This window comes from Trachypithecus francoisi, unplaced genomic scaffold (genome assembly GCF_009764315.1).
Source record: "Trachypithecus francoisi isolate TF-2019V2 unplaced genomic scaffold, Tfra_2.0 Lachesis_group9, whole genome shotgun sequence".
NCBI lineage: Eukaryota > Metazoa > Chordata > Mammalia > Primates > Cercopithecidae > Trachypithecus > Trachypithecus francoisi.
Genome location: NW_022681474.1, coordinates 11,436,247 through 11,452,757, shown reverse-complemented (window position 1 = coordinate 11,452,757; position 16,511 = coordinate 11,436,247). Strand labels below are relative to the sequence as shown.

The 16,511-nt window shown below is 39.8% G+C and overlaps 1 protein-coding gene across 1 annotated transcript in view; it reads right to left on the bottom strand.

Annotated features, from left to right (window-relative positions):
* GDI2 (GDP dissociation inhibitor 2) overlaps positions 1 to 16,511 on the bottom strand; it is a 51,685-nt gene that overhangs the window by 12,045 nt on the left and 23,129 nt on the right. The window contains exons 5-6 of the mRNA XM_033208722.1: positions 8,031 to 8,229; positions 7,327 to 7,458 (exon numbers count right to left, since the gene is read on the bottom strand). Coding sequence (XP_033064613.1) covers positions 7,327 to 7,458; positions 8,031 to 8,229 — 331 coding nt within the window. The remainder of the gene's footprint in view (positions 1 to 7,326; positions 7,459 to 8,030; positions 8,230 to 16,511) is intronic.

The window sequence follows — 16,511 nt, the reverse complement described above, 5'->3', positions numbered from 1 at the left end:
GTGTATATACCCAAAGGATTATAAATCATTCTACTACAAAGGCACATGCACACGTATGTTTATTGAAGCACTGTTCACAATAGCAAAGACTTGGAACCAACCCAAACGCCCATCAATGATAGACTGGATAAAGAAAATGTTACACATATACACCATAGAATACTATGCAGCCATAAAAAAGGATGAGTTCATGTCCACTGCAGGGACATGGATGAAGCTGGAAATCATCATTCTCAGTTAATTAACACAGGAGTAGAAAACCAAACACCACATGTTCTCATTTATAAGTGGGAGTTGAACAATGAGAACACATGGACATAGGGAGGGGGACATCACACACCAGGGCCTGTCAGGGGATGGGGGATAGGGAGGGACAGCATTAGGAGAAGTACCTAATGTAGATGATGAGTTGATGAGCACAACAAACCACCATGGCACACGTATACCATGTAACAAACCTGCACATTCTGCACAGAAGAAGTATAATTTAAAAAAGTATAAAAGTATGTTATGTATAATTACCCTATAATGCCATAAATGATCATGCAAAACCTAAATAATATGGTGGCCCGAAGGGCTGCCTTGTAATTGAAACATGCTTTCTTTCATACATTGACTGTATGCATTTTGTTAATGTGCATTTTAAGTTGTGTAAGAGACACACCTTTCTAGATGAAACTGTATGTGTGTGCTACACTTTGCACTACTCTTAATGATAACCTCAAAACTATCAGGCGAAATTTCCATTTTATGAAGAAAGGAACCAAATTATTAGTTATGCTTTTTTAAACAAATTATCAGTTTACTTAATTAATAAGGGTGCATTTTAAGTTCTAACTTTATTGTATAATGTATCATTTAAAAATACCAAGGAGGAAATATCGTTTGCTTTTAATGATGCATGAGTAGAAGTAATGCTAGTTGGCAGTATCTGATTGTAAGAAATCAATAAAGTAATTGTGTTTAAAAAAAAATCAGCAAACAACAAAAGGAAAAACTAAAAAAGACCCACTTTAACAAGGTGTAAAATCCAGTCTCCACCAATGCAAGATGAACAGTCAATAATTCAACTGCCTACTCAAACCAAAACCAACTTTTCAGAGAAGAATCCAGCATCTCAACAAACTATTGATTCATGTGTCCAGTGTACAATCCAAAATTACTAGACATGGGAAGAAATAGAAAACTGTGATCCAAAGAAAACAAAGACAAATAATAGAAACAGATGCCCAATGTTAAAATATGCAGGAGTTTAAAAACAGCTATTATAAATATGTTCAAGGATATTATTATGTGTTCAAGAATATGTTCAAGAACAAACATCCTTGTTCAAAGATACATATTCAAGGATAAATATGTTATAAATGTACTCAAAAGAGTCGAGTAAATAGAGAATATCACAAAAATGAAAACTATAGGCCGAGCACAGTGATTCATGCCTGTAATACCAGCACTTTGGGAGGCTGAAGCAGGCGGATCACAAGGTCAGGAGATGAGACCATCCTGGCCAACATGGAGAAACCCCATCTCTACTAAAAATATAAAAATTAGCCGGGAGTGGTGGCGCATGCCTGTAATCCTAGCTACTCGGGAGGCTGAGGCAGGAGAATCACTTGAGCCTGGGAGGTGGAGGTTGCAGTGAGCCGAGATCACGCCACTGCACTTTAGCCTGGGCGACTCCGTCTCGAAAAAAAAATAAAATAAGAAAAAAGAAAATTATACAAAATGGAAACTCTAGATCTAGACAGTACAAAAAAATTAAAAATCACTGAATGAGATTAACAGCCTATTGAAAACAGCAGAAAAGGTCAGTGAACTTGAAGCCACATGAAGAAGCATTCTCCAATATGAAGCACAGAAAAGGGAAAAAAAAAAGTTTGATACTTTTTCTTTTTGTAAGAGACAGGGTCCTGCTCTGTCACACAGACTAAAATGCAGTCATAAGATCACGGCTCACTGCAGCCTCAACCTCCCAGGCTCAAGGGATCCTCCCACCTCGGCCTCCCAAATAGCTGGGACTACAGGTATGCATCACCACACCCAGCTAATTTTTTGTGTTTTTCTGGAGACAGGGTTTTGCCAAGTTGCCCAGGCTGGTCTCAAACCCTGGGCTTCAAGCGATCCACCTGCTTCACCCTCCCAAAGTGCTGGAATTACAGGCATGAGCCACCATGCTCACTTAAGCCCAGAAGTTCGACACCAGCCTGGGCAACATGGTGAGACTCCATCTCTACAAAAATACAAAAGTTAGCCAGGTGTGGTGGTGCATGCCTGTAGTCCCTGCTACTCAAGAGGCTGAGATGGGAGGAACCCTTTAGCCCAGGAGGCAGAGGTTGCAATGACCCAAGATCATGCCACTGCACTCCAGCCTGGGTGACAGGGTGAGACCATGTCTCAAAGAAAAAAAAAAAAAGACCAAACTATAAATATAAGGAACTTAATGTGACAAAACCATCTACCAAAAAAAAAAAAAAAAAACTATAGAAAACATATTTAATAGTAAAACATTTACTAGATTCCCCATAAGACTGGGAACAAAACAAGGAGGTCCATTCTCATCACTGCAACGTTATCAGGAAGTCCTAACAAGTGCAATAAAGGTAAGTGGGGGAAAAAAACACATAAAAGTGGTAAGAGAAGAATTCCTTTATTCACAGACGACATGACCGTGTAGAAGGAAGATTCTAAGAAATATATAAAACTAGAAAAACTGGTAAGTGAACTAGTAAAACTTAAGTATAAGATCATAGCATACAACGTCAACATACAAATATTTCTGTATACTAGCAGCCAACAATTTCAACACAAAAGTAAGACAATTTCATTTAACAGCAGCATCAATACAAAGAGACTTGAACAAAAATGTGATAGATCTCTACAATGAAGATGAGAAGATCTCTACAATGCTGAGAAGAAAACCTACATACGTGGAGAACAATCATATTTATGGACAGGCAGACTCAGCATCATTAAGATGATCATTTTCTCCAAACTGATCTACAGATTTAACTCAATACCAAAATCTCAGCAAGCATTCGGTTTCCTAGAAGTTGACAACCTGATTTTAAAAACGTATATGGAAATGCAAAGGACCTAGAACAGTCAAAACAAATTCTGAAGAAAAAGTTGGAGAAAGTGTATCACCTACTTCAAGACTTAATATAAAACTATAATTATCCAGACAGTGTAGTACTGGCATAGGAAATACAAATCACTGAAATAAAACTGAGTCCCAAAACAAACTCATACATAGCCAACTGATCTCCCACAAAGGCACCAAGACCACCTAGAAAAGGAAGTCTTTCCAACAAATGCAGCTGAAACAACTAAATATTAGTATATAAAAAAAAGAATAAACTTCAAGTGAACCTCAAGTTTTACCTCATCCCACACACCAACAATGTTTCAAGATGAATCAGATATAAATGCACAGGTAAAATTATACAACTTCTTAAAAAAAAAAAAAGACAACAGGAGAGTATTTCTGTGCCCTTGGGGGCAAGTAAAAGACTTCTAAAATAGGACTCAAAAGGCTATAAACATTAAAAAACATTTTTTTTTTTTTTAAATATACTGGACTTCATCAAAATGCAACACTTCTAGGCCAGGCGCTGTGGCTCACACCTGTAATCCCAGCACTTTGGGAAGCCAAGGCAGGTGGATCACTTGAGGTCAGGAGTTAAGAGACCAGCCTGGTCAATATGGCAAAACCCCGTCTGTACTCAAAATACAAAAGTTAGCCAGGCATGGTGGCGCATGCATGTAGTCCCAGCTACTCAGGAGGCTGAGACATGAGAATTGGTTGAACCTGGGAGGCAGAGGTTGCAGTGAGCCAAGATCGTACCAATGCACTCTAGACTGGGTGACAGAGCAAGCCTCTGTCTCAAAAAAACAGTTAACACTTATGCTTATCAAAAGACCAGCCATAAACTGGGATAAAATATTCTTAATACATATATGACAAAAGACTTGCCACCAGAATACACCAAGATCTCCTACAAGTCAAAAATAGACAATCCAATCTTTAGAAATGTGCAAAAGACTTGAATAATCACAGCACAAAATTATACAAATGGTCAATAAGCTTATGAAAAGGTGAGCAACATGAGTCAAGAAATGCAAATTAAAACCATAATGAGATAGCATTTCACACCCACTTGGGCAATTAAAATTAAAAAGACAATACTAAATGTTGACAAGGATGTGGAGCAACTAGAACTCACACACTGCTGAGTGTATACACAACAACACAACCACTCCAGAACACTGTTTTACAGTTTCTTATGAAGTCAGACTTCTATCTGCCGCATGAGTCAGCAATTTCACTCCCGGTATTTACCCAAAAGAAATGAAAACCTATATCCCCACAGAAAGACTTTTACATGAAAATTTCACAATGCCTTCATTCATAATAGCCAAAAACTGAAAATGAACTAGATGTCCACCAAAAGCAGAATTATATGTTCATATAATTTATATAATGGAATTCTACTCAACAATTTAAAAAAAAAGAATTGGCCAGGCACAATGGCTCACACCTGTAATCCCAGCACATTGGAAGGCCAAGTCGGGTGGATCACCTGAGGTCAGGAGTTCAAGACCTGACCAACATGGTGAAACCCCATTACTACTAAATACAAAAAATTAGCCAGGTGTGGTGGCGCATGCCTGTAATCCCAGCTCCTTGGGAGGCTGAGGCAGGAGAATCACTTGAACCCAGGGGGTGGAGGTTGCAGTGAGCTGAGATTGCACCACTGCACTCCAGCCTGGGCAACAAGAGCAAAACTCCATCTCAAAAAAAAGAGAATTATTGGCACATGCACCAATATGGATGAATCTCAAAAATATGAAAAAGACACAAATGGGAACATAGTGTATTATTCCTTTCGCCTGAACTTTGAAAACAAGCAAAAGTAATCTAGAGTGACAGAAATCACAGCTGTAGTTGCTGGGGGTGGGGAGCAGTATTCATTATGAGGTGACACAGGGGAACTGTATGGGGTGAGGAAAACGTTCCATACCTTCACTCAGGTTTTAGTTAAACCCAGGACAGCGATAGGTCTATACATTTATCAAACTGATTTTTTTTAAATATATCTATATTTATAAAATAAAAAATACAAGAATAGCTACTCCTGCTCGCTTCTGGTGTCCATTTACATGAAATATATTTTTCCACCCCTTTACCTTAAGTTTATGAGTCCATGTGTGTCTGGTGAATCTCCTGAAGACAGCAGATACTTGGTTGGTGAGTTCTTAATCCATTCTGCTATTCTGTATCTTTAAAGCGGAGCATGTAGGCCATTTATCTTCAACATTAGTATTGGGATCTGAGGTACTACTCTATTCATCGTGCTATCTGTTTGCCTGAACACCTTGTTGTTGTTTTTTTCTTCACTGTTATTGTTTTATAGGTCCTATGTGATTTACGCTTTAAGCAGATTCAATTTTGGTATTCTGATAATTTATTTCAAGATTGGGGCTGGCTCAAGCTGTAATCCCAGCACTTTGGGAGGCCGAGACGGGCGGATCACAAGTCGGGAGATCGAGACATCCTGGCTAACACGGTGAAACCCCGTCTCTACTAAAAAATACAAAAAAAAAACTAGCCGGGCGAGGTGGTGGGCGCCTGTAGTCCCAGCTACTCGGGAGGCTGAGGCAGGAGAATGGCAGGAACCCGGGAGGCGGAGCTTGTAGTGAGCTGAGATCCGGCCACTGCACTCCAGCCTGGGCGACAGAGTGAGACTCCGTCTCAAAAAAAAAAAAAAAAAAAAAAAGATTTGGAGCTCCTCTTAGCAGTTCTTGTAGTGCTGGCTTGGTAGTGGCGAATTCTCTCAGCACTTGTTTGTGTGAACAAGACTACTTCCCTTCATTCATGAAGCTTTGTTTCACTGGATACAAAATTCTTGGCTGATAACCGTTTTAAGGAGGCTAAAGATAGGACCCCAATCCCTTCTAGCTTTTAGAGTTTCTGCTGAGAAATCTGTTAATCTGATAGGTTTTCCTTTATAGGTGACCTGAGGCTTTTGCCTCACAGCTCTGAAGATTCTTTCCTTCATCTTGACTTTAGATAACCTGATGACTTGTGTGCCTAGGCGATGATCTTTTTGCGATGAATTTCCCAGGTGTTCTTTAAGCTTCTTGTATTTGGATGTCTAGATCTCTAGCAAGGCCGGGGATGTTTTCAATTATTCCTTCAAATTTGTTTTCCAAACTTTTAGATTCCTCTTCTTCCTTGGGAACACCGATTATTCTTAGGCTTGGTCGTTAACAAATTTATTGGAGGCTGTGTTCTTTTTTTTTTTTTTTTTTTGTCTTTGTCAGATTGGGCTAATTCAAAAGTCTTGCCTTTGAACTCGGAAATTCTTTCTTCTACTTATTCAATTCTATTGCTGAAACTTTCCATTGCATTTTGCATTTCTCTAAATGTGTCCTTGATTGTCAGAAGTTGTGATTATTTATTTATGCTATTTCACTGGAAATTTTTCCATTCATATCCTGTACCATTTTTTTTTTTTTGCTAAGTTGAACTTCACCTTCCTTTGGTGCCTCCTTGATTGGCTTAATAATGACCCTGTGAATTCTTTTTCTGGCAATTCAGAGATTTTTGTCTTGGTTTAGATCCGTTGCTGGTGAGCTAGTTGACCTTTTCAGGGTGTCAAAGAACCCTGTTTTGTCATATAACCCCAGTTGTTCTTCCAGTTCCTTCTCATTTGGGTAAACTATGTCTGAGGGAAGATCTGGAACTCAAGGGCTGCTGTTCAGATTCTTTTGTCCCCCAGGGGTGCTCCCTTGATGTGGTGCTCTCCCCTTTCCCTTAGGGATGGGGTTTCCTGAGAGCCAAACTGCAGTGATTGTTATTTCTCTTCTGGATCTAGCCACCCAGTGGAGATACCAGGCTCCAAGCTGGTACTGGGGAATGTCTGCAAAGAGTCCTGTTATATGATCTGTCTCCAGGTCTCTCAGCCATGGATACCAGCACTTACTCCAGTAGAGGTAGCAGGAGTGTGAAGTAGATTCTGTGAAGGTCCTTGGTTGTATTTTTGTTAAGTGCGCTGGTTTTGTGTTGGCTGGCCTCCAGCCAGGAACTGGCGCTTACAAGAGCACATCAGCTACAGTTGTATAAAACTGGATTTTTTTTTTTTAACTGAAGATCCGTGCATATCATTATATGTTAATTTTATTTCAATAAAAACAAAAAGCATCGTATTACTCATAGACTGATCTCATCTCATTATTTAAACTATATCTCATATACACATTATGTTGAAGATGAGGTTTTGGATCAGTGAGGTTTTAGCTAATAGGTTAAACATAGGCTCTTACCTTGCAAATCCTTGGGGCAGTTCTCCAAGGCCATAGAGTGGATAAAGGTATGGGCTTTTGCCATATCTTGCCAAAGACTCACTGTAAAGTTTAATTCTATTAATGGTTTCATAACATGGTTGATCTAAGTAGCTGGAGAAAAGGAAATGAGTATTAGGAAAGGGCTTTAGTTTTCATTCATGATGTTCAATTTATAATTTTTTTTGAAGAGATTTCAATCCACTATCTTCATTTTGTTTTTTCTTTTTTGAAACAGGGTCTCACTCTGTCACCCAGACTGGAGTGCAGTGGTGCGATCTCGGCTCACCACAACTTCCACCTCCCAGGCTCAAGTGATTCTTCTGCCTCAGCCTCCCAAGTAGCTGGAATTATAGATGCGCACCACTACCGCCCAGCTAATTTTTGTATTTTTATTAGAGAGGGGGTTTCATCATGTTGGCCAGGCTGGTCTTGAACTCCTGACCTCAAATGACCCACCCAACTTGGCCTCCTAAAGTGCTGGGATGACAGGCGTGAGCCACCACGCCCGTCTTCTGCCTTTATGTTTCACTTAAGAGGTCCCAACAACTAATTCCAACTAGAATCTCTGCTTTCATAGTGTAATGTGGCTAAGTATTTGTTTTGTTAGAATTTCCACTTGGAAGAATTGGGAAATTTAGTGAGAATTTCAAGAAAAATACAAATCTAAAACCCAAAATACTTACTCATCAGTTCTATAAAGTGCAAGAGCATGACCAGTAAAATCTATAACATCTTGACCCAAATCAAATTTCTTATACACCTCTCGCATTGTGGTCTTCTTAGGATCAATGCCTTCAAAAGTTCTTGGATCTTTTTCATCGAAGTTGGCAACATACACTAGGAATTTCCTGAAGCGACGTTTTTCAAACAGTCCCATGAGGCCTAAATAAGAAAGTATTTTTCACAAAGCACACTCACAGTCAGACACTGAGAAGAAAGTATGAGAGCAAAGTTTAAACATGCCATGTTATCAACTGCAGATGCAGGATTTTTTTTTGGACAGAGTCTTGCTCTGTCACCTAGGATAGAGTGCAATGGCGCGATCTCAGCTCACTGCAACCTCTGCCTCACGGGTTCAAGCGATTCTTCTGTCTCAGCCTCCCAAGTAGCTGGGATTATACGCGACCACCATTATGCCCAGCTAATTCTTGTACTTTTAGTAGAGACAAGGTTTACACCATGTTGAGCTGGTCTCAAACTCCTGACCTCAGGTGATCCGCTCACCACAGCCTCCCAAAGTGCTGGGATTACAGGCATGAGCCTCCACCCCTGACCAAATGCAGGATGCAATTTAGGATATGGGAGTTTACACAGCATGGCTTCCAGTTTCACAACACTTTAAGATAAACTGACTCGATTATAACAGGTCACTTATAAAGTCTTCAATTTTACTATACAAGTAATTAAAACCAGAACCTAAGTGAATGAAAAATGTCAAATTTGTTTCTTACTAGGTACAAGTAAATGTGACTCTGAACAAGTATCCATGAAGCCAGCCATCTGAAGAGTCTTCCTTTGACAACTGTGATCTACACTCAGGCAATTGCCTAAATTCTGAATGCTCTTCCTTTTCTGCCTCTGTATGCTAAGATACAACTGGGCATTTAATGATAACAGTTTAAGACACCAAGAACAAATTGACCTCAGTAAAATGTGCATGATGCTGCTGCTGCTGCTGCTAGTCACTTACTTTACTGAAGTCCTACCTAAGCAACCAATTCACTGCATTTTACACTAAAAAACAGAAGAAGGAGCTACAAATTACCACTTTATAAATCCACAGCTTTTACTACTAGGCTGTATTTAAACTAATCATAGATGATAGACAAATAGCCAATAAAAAAGAAAATTTTCTGGTTTTATCTCCCTTCTCCCCCCTTTCCTAAACTGTATAGCTATTTTTAAAATACAACTACAGTTTTAAAAACAAATTCTCAAATGTTTCTGTTGACAGCTTAATGTTTTGATAGATTTAATATTACAGTCAAGATCATTTTCCACCCAACAAAACTGAAAATTAAAACCATGAGGCTGGTCGGGTCGTGGTGGCTCATGCCTATAATCCCAACACTTTGGGAGGCTGAGGCGGGTGGATCACTTGAGGTCAGGAGTTCAAGACCAGCCTGACCAACATGGTGAAACCCCATCTCTACTAAAAATACAAAATTAGCTGGGTGTGGTGGAGCATGCCTGTAATCCCAACTACTTGGAAGGCTGGAGCAGGAGAATCACTTTAACCCAAGAGTCAGAGATTGCACTGAGCCGAGATTGCACCATTGCACTCCAGCCTGGGCAACAAAAGCGAGACTCCATCTCAAAAAAAAAAAAAAGAAAAAAAGAAAAAGAAACATGAGGCTATTAATGACAACTGACTACATTTAATTTTTTTTTAATTAAGATTTACAACTCAGCCTTTTAAATGGACGGAATGTACACATAGTAAAGGCGTAAGGCTGAATAGAAATGTCCTATTGCCACATTAGCACCATACTTCAGACACAAGCGTAGCTGTCAGAGCTGGGTGTAAGACAGGCAAAAGGAAACATGAATCACTATTTCAATGCAATTAAAACTTAGGTATCACATTCCGGTCGGCACAGCCTGTCAGAACCTAAAGCTATTACTAACAGTTATTTTGCAGTATCTCCCAACCTTCGTTTATTTAATAGAAACTTGAGTTGCTGTTACCAACTTCTGTTTTAATCAAAATCAAAATCTATCATGTTCCCTTCTCTTTCCTCTCCTTTATTTTCCTCCATTACCTGATCCTTACCCAGAGAGGGATGGAAATCAGTGCCACTCCTGTTTTACACAGCACAGTAGAGACGTCCTGGCTGTTTTTCCATCCCTTAATTCCATGTTGCTATGCATGGTGCCAAATAGTGGTCTCAGTGACTAGCTGTTATGGCACCAGAACCAGATATAATTGTATTACAAACACTCCAGACACCCAGTGCTCATTGTGAAAAACTCCTAACTGAAAAAGTTCAAATCAATGTGTTTCCTACCGTGTTTAATTTTTTTTCCATAGAAACAAGGTCTCATCACGTTGCCCAGGCTCCTAAAGTGTTGGAACCACAGGTGTGAGCCACTGCACCTAGTCCTACTGTGTAATTTCTTACAACTACTATTTATCTATGCTGATGCCTTCCCAGATCACCTTATTTAAAGCATCCTTCTCACACTCCCTCCTTCCTCTTTACCCACAGCAATGTATCACTATCGGATATGCCTTTCTGTATTTACAGTTGTTCCTTGAATAACACGTCTGAACTGCCACTTTATATGTAGATCAGAGGTGTCCAACTTTTTGGTTTCCCTGGGCCACAATGGGAGAAAAAAATTGCCCTGGGCCACGCAAAAAAATACACTAACACTAACGATAGCTGATGAGCTTAAAAAAAAAAATTGTGAAAAAAAATCTCATAATGTTTTAAGAAACTTAACAAATTTCTGCTGGGCTGCATTCAAAGCTACCCTGGGCCACATACTGGACAAGCTTGATGTAGATTTTTTTCTTGTCAATAAATGTACTGATTTTTTTTTTTTTTTAGACAGAGTCTCTATCACCTAGGCTGGAGTGTGCAGTGACGCGATTTCAGTTCACTGCAACCTCTGCCTCCCAGGTTCAAGCAATACTCCCACATAAGTGTCCCAAGTAGCTAGGATTACAGGCATGCACCACCAGACCTGGCTAATTTTTTTTGTATTTTTAGTAGACATGGAGTTTTACCATGTTGGACAGGCTGGTCTCAAACTCCCGAACTCAAGTGATCCGCCTGCCTCAGCCTCCCAAAGTACTAGGATTACAGGCATGAGCCACTGTGCCCAGTCAAGTTTGTTTTTTAAGTTCTATATTTTATTTTACTTGATTTTTTTTTTCCTTTTTGAGATGAGATCTCTGTCACCCAGACTAGAGTGCAGTGGTGCAACCACGGCTCACTGCAGCCACCAACTTCCTGGGCTCAAGCAATCCTCCTGCATCAGCCCCTTGAGTAGCAGGGACTACAGGCTATTCAGCTAATTTTTCTTCTATTTCCTATAGATACAGGGGTCTTACTAGGTTGCCCAGGGTGGTCTCAAACTCCCGGGCTCAAGTGATCCACCCACCTCAACCTCCCAAAGTGCTAGGATTACAGGCATGAGCCACAGTACCCGGCCAAATGATTTTTTTTTTTTTTGAAGAGATAGGGTCTTGCTATATTTGTATATATCGCCCAGGCTAGAGGTGTAGTGACTATTCACAGGTGTGATCATAGCACACTATAGCCTCAAACGCCTGGGTTCAAGCAATCCTCCTGCCTTAGACTACCAAGTGGCTAGGATTACAGGTGTGCAGCAACAAGTCCGGCAGATCTGTGACAATTTGAAAAAACTTGCAGATGAACTGCATAGCCTAGAAATACCAAAAAAATAGAAATACTAAAAAAAATTAGAAAAAAGTAAAGTATGTCATGAATGCATAAAATATATGTAGATATTATTTACTATCATAAATATACACAATTCTATTTCAAAGTTAAAATTTAATCACAAAACTTATGCACACAAACACAGACCAAACATGATGCCACTGTAAACAAAGAAAGATGTAGTATTAAGTCTTAACTGCATAAGATTAACTGCAGTACACACTGTACTACTGTAATAATTTTGTAGCCACCTCTTGTCGCTAATGTGGTGAGCTCAAGTGTTTGAGTCTCTTAAAACTATGTGACAATAATCATCTCTGCATGAACAGTTCACCTCTCCAGTAAACTGTCACAGTAAAAAGTGATCTGTCCTTGTTCTCCCATATTTTTCATCGTGTTTAGTGCAACACCATAAACACTGAGTAAAATGTAGGACCCACAGGGAGTGCCACTGATGCTGAAGTGCTCCCAAGAAGCAAAGTCACGACATTACAAGAAAAAGTTGAATCCCTTGAAACATACCAACTGACTTCAGGTCTGCAGCTGCAGTTGCCCGCCATTTCAGACAGACAATTCATCTCATACACACACACACTAAACTTTTGGTATCAATAAATCCAGTATGGTACTGTAAATGTATTTTCTCTTCCTTATCATTTTCTTAGGGGCACTGTCTTTTTCTATAGCTTACTTGATTGAAAGAACACATTATATAATACATTATCACAAGGCCAGGTGTGGTGGTTCACACCTGTAATCCCAGCACTTCGGGAGGCTGAGGCATGTGGATCACCTGAGATCAGAAGTTCAAGACCAGCCTGACCAACATGGTAAAACCCATCTCTATTAAAAATACAAAAAATTAGCCGGGTGTAGTGGTGCATGCCTGTAATCCCAGACACTTGGGGAGGCTGAGGCAGGAGAATCTCTTGAACGCGGGAGTTGGAAGTTGCAATGAGCCAAGATTCCGCCATTGCACTCCAGCCTGGGCAACATGAGCAAAGCTCAGTCTCAAAAAAAAAAAAAAAGAAAAAAGAAAAATCACATATAAAATAAATGTTAATCAACTATTTGGCTATTTATGTTATCCGTATGGCCTCCATTCAATAACAGACTATTTATTAGTAGTTTCGGAAGTGTCAAAAGTCTTGAAGTTTTAATCTCTGAAAGTGATCTAAGAGGGTTGAAACTAACTTCTTCCAAACTCTTGTTAATGTTGGTGTTTTGACCTCCTCCCATGAATCATAAATGTTCTTGGCTGGGTGCAGTGGCTCACGCCTGTAGTGCTAAAACTTTGGGACTCTGAGGAGAGATGACTGCTTGAGCCCAGGAATTCAAGACCCCTAGGCAATATAGCAAGATCCTGTTTATACAAAAAATAAATTATACCACTATAGGCATGAATGGTGGCATACGCCTATTTTGGGAGGCTGAAGAGAGATAACTGCTTGAGTCCAGGAGTTCGAGACCAACCTGGAGAACGTAGCAAGACCTCACTTCTACGAAAAATTTTTAAAATTGCACCATTAGAGGCATGTGTATGCCTATAGTCCCAGCTACTCAGGAGGCTAAGGCAGGATGATCGCTTGACCCCAGGAGGTCAAGGCTACGTTGAGCTATGACCGTGCCACTGCACTCCAGCCACAGCAACAGCATGAGACCCTGTTTCAAAAAAATAAATACATAACAAATGTTCTGGGGCTGGGCACAGTGGGTCACACCTGTAACTCCAGCACTTTAGGAGGCCAAGGTGGGCAGATCACTTGAGGCTAGGAGTTTAAGACCAGCCTGGCCAACATGGCAAAACCCCATCTCTACTAAAACATAGCAAAAATTATGGCCAGGCACAGTGGCTCACGCCTGTAATCCCAAGTCTTTGGGAGGCCAAGATGGGCGGATCACCTGAGGTTGGGAGTTTGAGACCAGCCTGACCAACAGGGAGAAACCCCGTCTCCACTAAAAATACAAAATTAGCTGGGCATGGTGGCGCATGCCTGTAATCCCAGCTACTCGGGAGGCTGAGACAGGAGAATTGCTTGAACCCGGGAGGCGGAAGTTGCCGCGAGCACACCATTGTACTCCAGCCTCGGCAAGAAGAGCAAAATTCTGTCTCAAAAAAAAAAAAAATTAGCCGGGTGTTAGTGGCATGCGCCTGTAATCCCAGCTTCTAATCCCAGCTACTCAGGAGGTTGAGGCAGGAGAATTGCTTGAACCCAGGAGGCAGAGGTTGCAGTGAGCCAAAATTGTGTCACTGCGCTCTAGCCTGGGTGACAAAGAAAAAAAAGTAACTGTCCTGTTTATACTGAATGAGCAGAAAACATTTGGGATACTGTCTCTGGTCTGGCTGCCATATTATATATAGGATCTTGACTAATTAGAGAATTTCCAAAAAGTGGCCAAGAGATCTAGATAGCATATTATATGAGAAAAAACAAGTATTTAGTATGGAAAAAAAAAGAATTAGAAGGTATGTAATGACTGTTAAAATATCTAAAAAGCAATATATTAATAGCTTTATATACTGTAAGAATATACTATTTCTTGTGGTTAAGAGTGTGGGATTCTAAAGTCAGACAGACCTGGCTCCACACCAGATACTAGCTATACTACTTTGTGCTTTCCTTTTATACGTCAGCTTTCCCATCTGTAAAATAAAATATAATAATTATACTGCATCTCACAGGGTTGCAGTGAAGAACTATATAAAGTCACATAATACACATAAAGTCCTTAATACATATATGCCTAGCACATAAGTGCTCAAAAACCTAAGTTCTTGTTAAAATTATAAAACAACTTGTTCTTATCCACCCATCTCTTGAACTTTGCCACCTTTCCACCTTTCCTTAACCCATTCCTTCATTCTGCCTAGAATTTTCTTGCCTGCAACTCAAGATTTCAAAATCCTTTCCATCAATATAAAGAGATGCTGATAAGGTGTAGTGATGTGGTCAAAATGCATAAAAGTGTTTACTAAAACAAGTGAATTCTACTGTACATAAATTATACCTCAAATAACCTAACCTTAAAAATATATACATAAGCATAAGCACTTATTAAAAAAAAAAAAAAAAAAAGAAGAAGGATAAACCAGAAAATGATTACCTAACAGGTCAGAAAGAATGGAAGTAGAAAAGTAAGAATGCAACCAAGACTCTAATATACCTTTGAACTTTCAAGCTGTGTGTTTTATATATCTGAAAAAATTGGAGAAAACTGCCAAAAGATAATTTCTATTAGATGAAGGAGGTAACTGAAGCTTTAATATAAATAAGAGCTCCAAGAGAGAAAATGTAAAAGAAAGAACCTACGACCTTTGTCCCAAAAAAAAAAAAATTCTATTTTTTATTTTTATCTAAAAAAAATTTTGAGACAGGGCCTCCCTGTCACCAGGTTGGAGCGCAGTGACGCGATCACAGCTCACTGCTGCTTTGATTTCCTGGACTCAAGCGACCCTCCTGCCTCAGCCTCCACAATACCTGGGACTACAGGCACGTATCACCACATCTGGCTAATTTTCTTATTTTTTGAAGAAACAGGGTCTTGCTACGTTGCCCGGACTGGTCTTCAACTCCCGGCCTAAATCAAACCTCCTACCATGGCCTCCCAAAGCAATGGGATTACAACCGTGAGCCACCACACCATGCCACTGTTAAAAAGGATTGGATTCTATTCAAACTCAAACTTCTACTTCTATGTGGATACTTTATTTGGATTAAACTTTCATAGTCATTTAAAAGATTTAAAATAATTTTCAACCCATGATTACACTACTAACTACCCCCAACTGAATGAGAAATTGTTCCTTCCCTTCCCCAACTGTCAATCCTAACCTAGCCCTGATTTTTGCAGTATTTTTTACTTTCTGGCTATGTCTTTTTTATACCGAATATTTTCTCCCCTAATCAGAAGTAAACAGAGATAGAGGAAACTGCCATAATCATTCAAATTAGGTTTACAGATGAGAAAACTTTTCAGCACTGATGCCAAAATAATTATGACAGAACTTATGAGCACTTTTCCTATTCTCCCAGTCTATATCTTTCCCTCTTCTAAGTTCCCTGGAGCCCTCACCTACCCTTAGTTATACAAATTTATCCTTCCCCAAACTGCTCCATACGAGAACTAAAACGTCTTGAAGAACAAAAGGTATTTTCTAGAGTGTTTGCTATTTAAAAGAGACACTGAAATAGGAAATGTTAACCAGAACTCTTTGGTGAGGCAATAGAGGAAATAATGTTGGGCAGAGAATAAATATCACTCCAAGACTGGGTGCAGTGGCTCGTGCCTGTAATCCCAGCACTTTGAGAGGCCAAAGCAGACAAAACACCTAAGGTCAGGAGTTCAAGACCAGCCTGGCCAACATGGTGAAAGCCCGTCTCTACTAAAAACACAAAAATTAGCTGGGTATGCTGGTACATGCCTATAGTCCCGGCTACTCAGGAGGCTGAGGCAGAAGAATCGCTTGAACCTGGGAGGTAAAGGTTGCAGTGAGCTGAGCTCACGCCATTGCACTCCAGCCTGGGTGACAGAGTGAGATTCCATCTTAAAAAAAAAAAAAGAAATATATATATATATGTCATTCCAAACTCACTAGGAGTTCCTAAAATCAAAGCTATTGGGGATTAGTAACAAGACCAACTAGAAGATGAGCATCATCAGAATGAGTACTTCTCCTGTTGGCACACTGGGTAATATAGTGTAGGGTAAGCTTAGTAACATGATTAAGCACTGGGGCTCTGGAACCACACT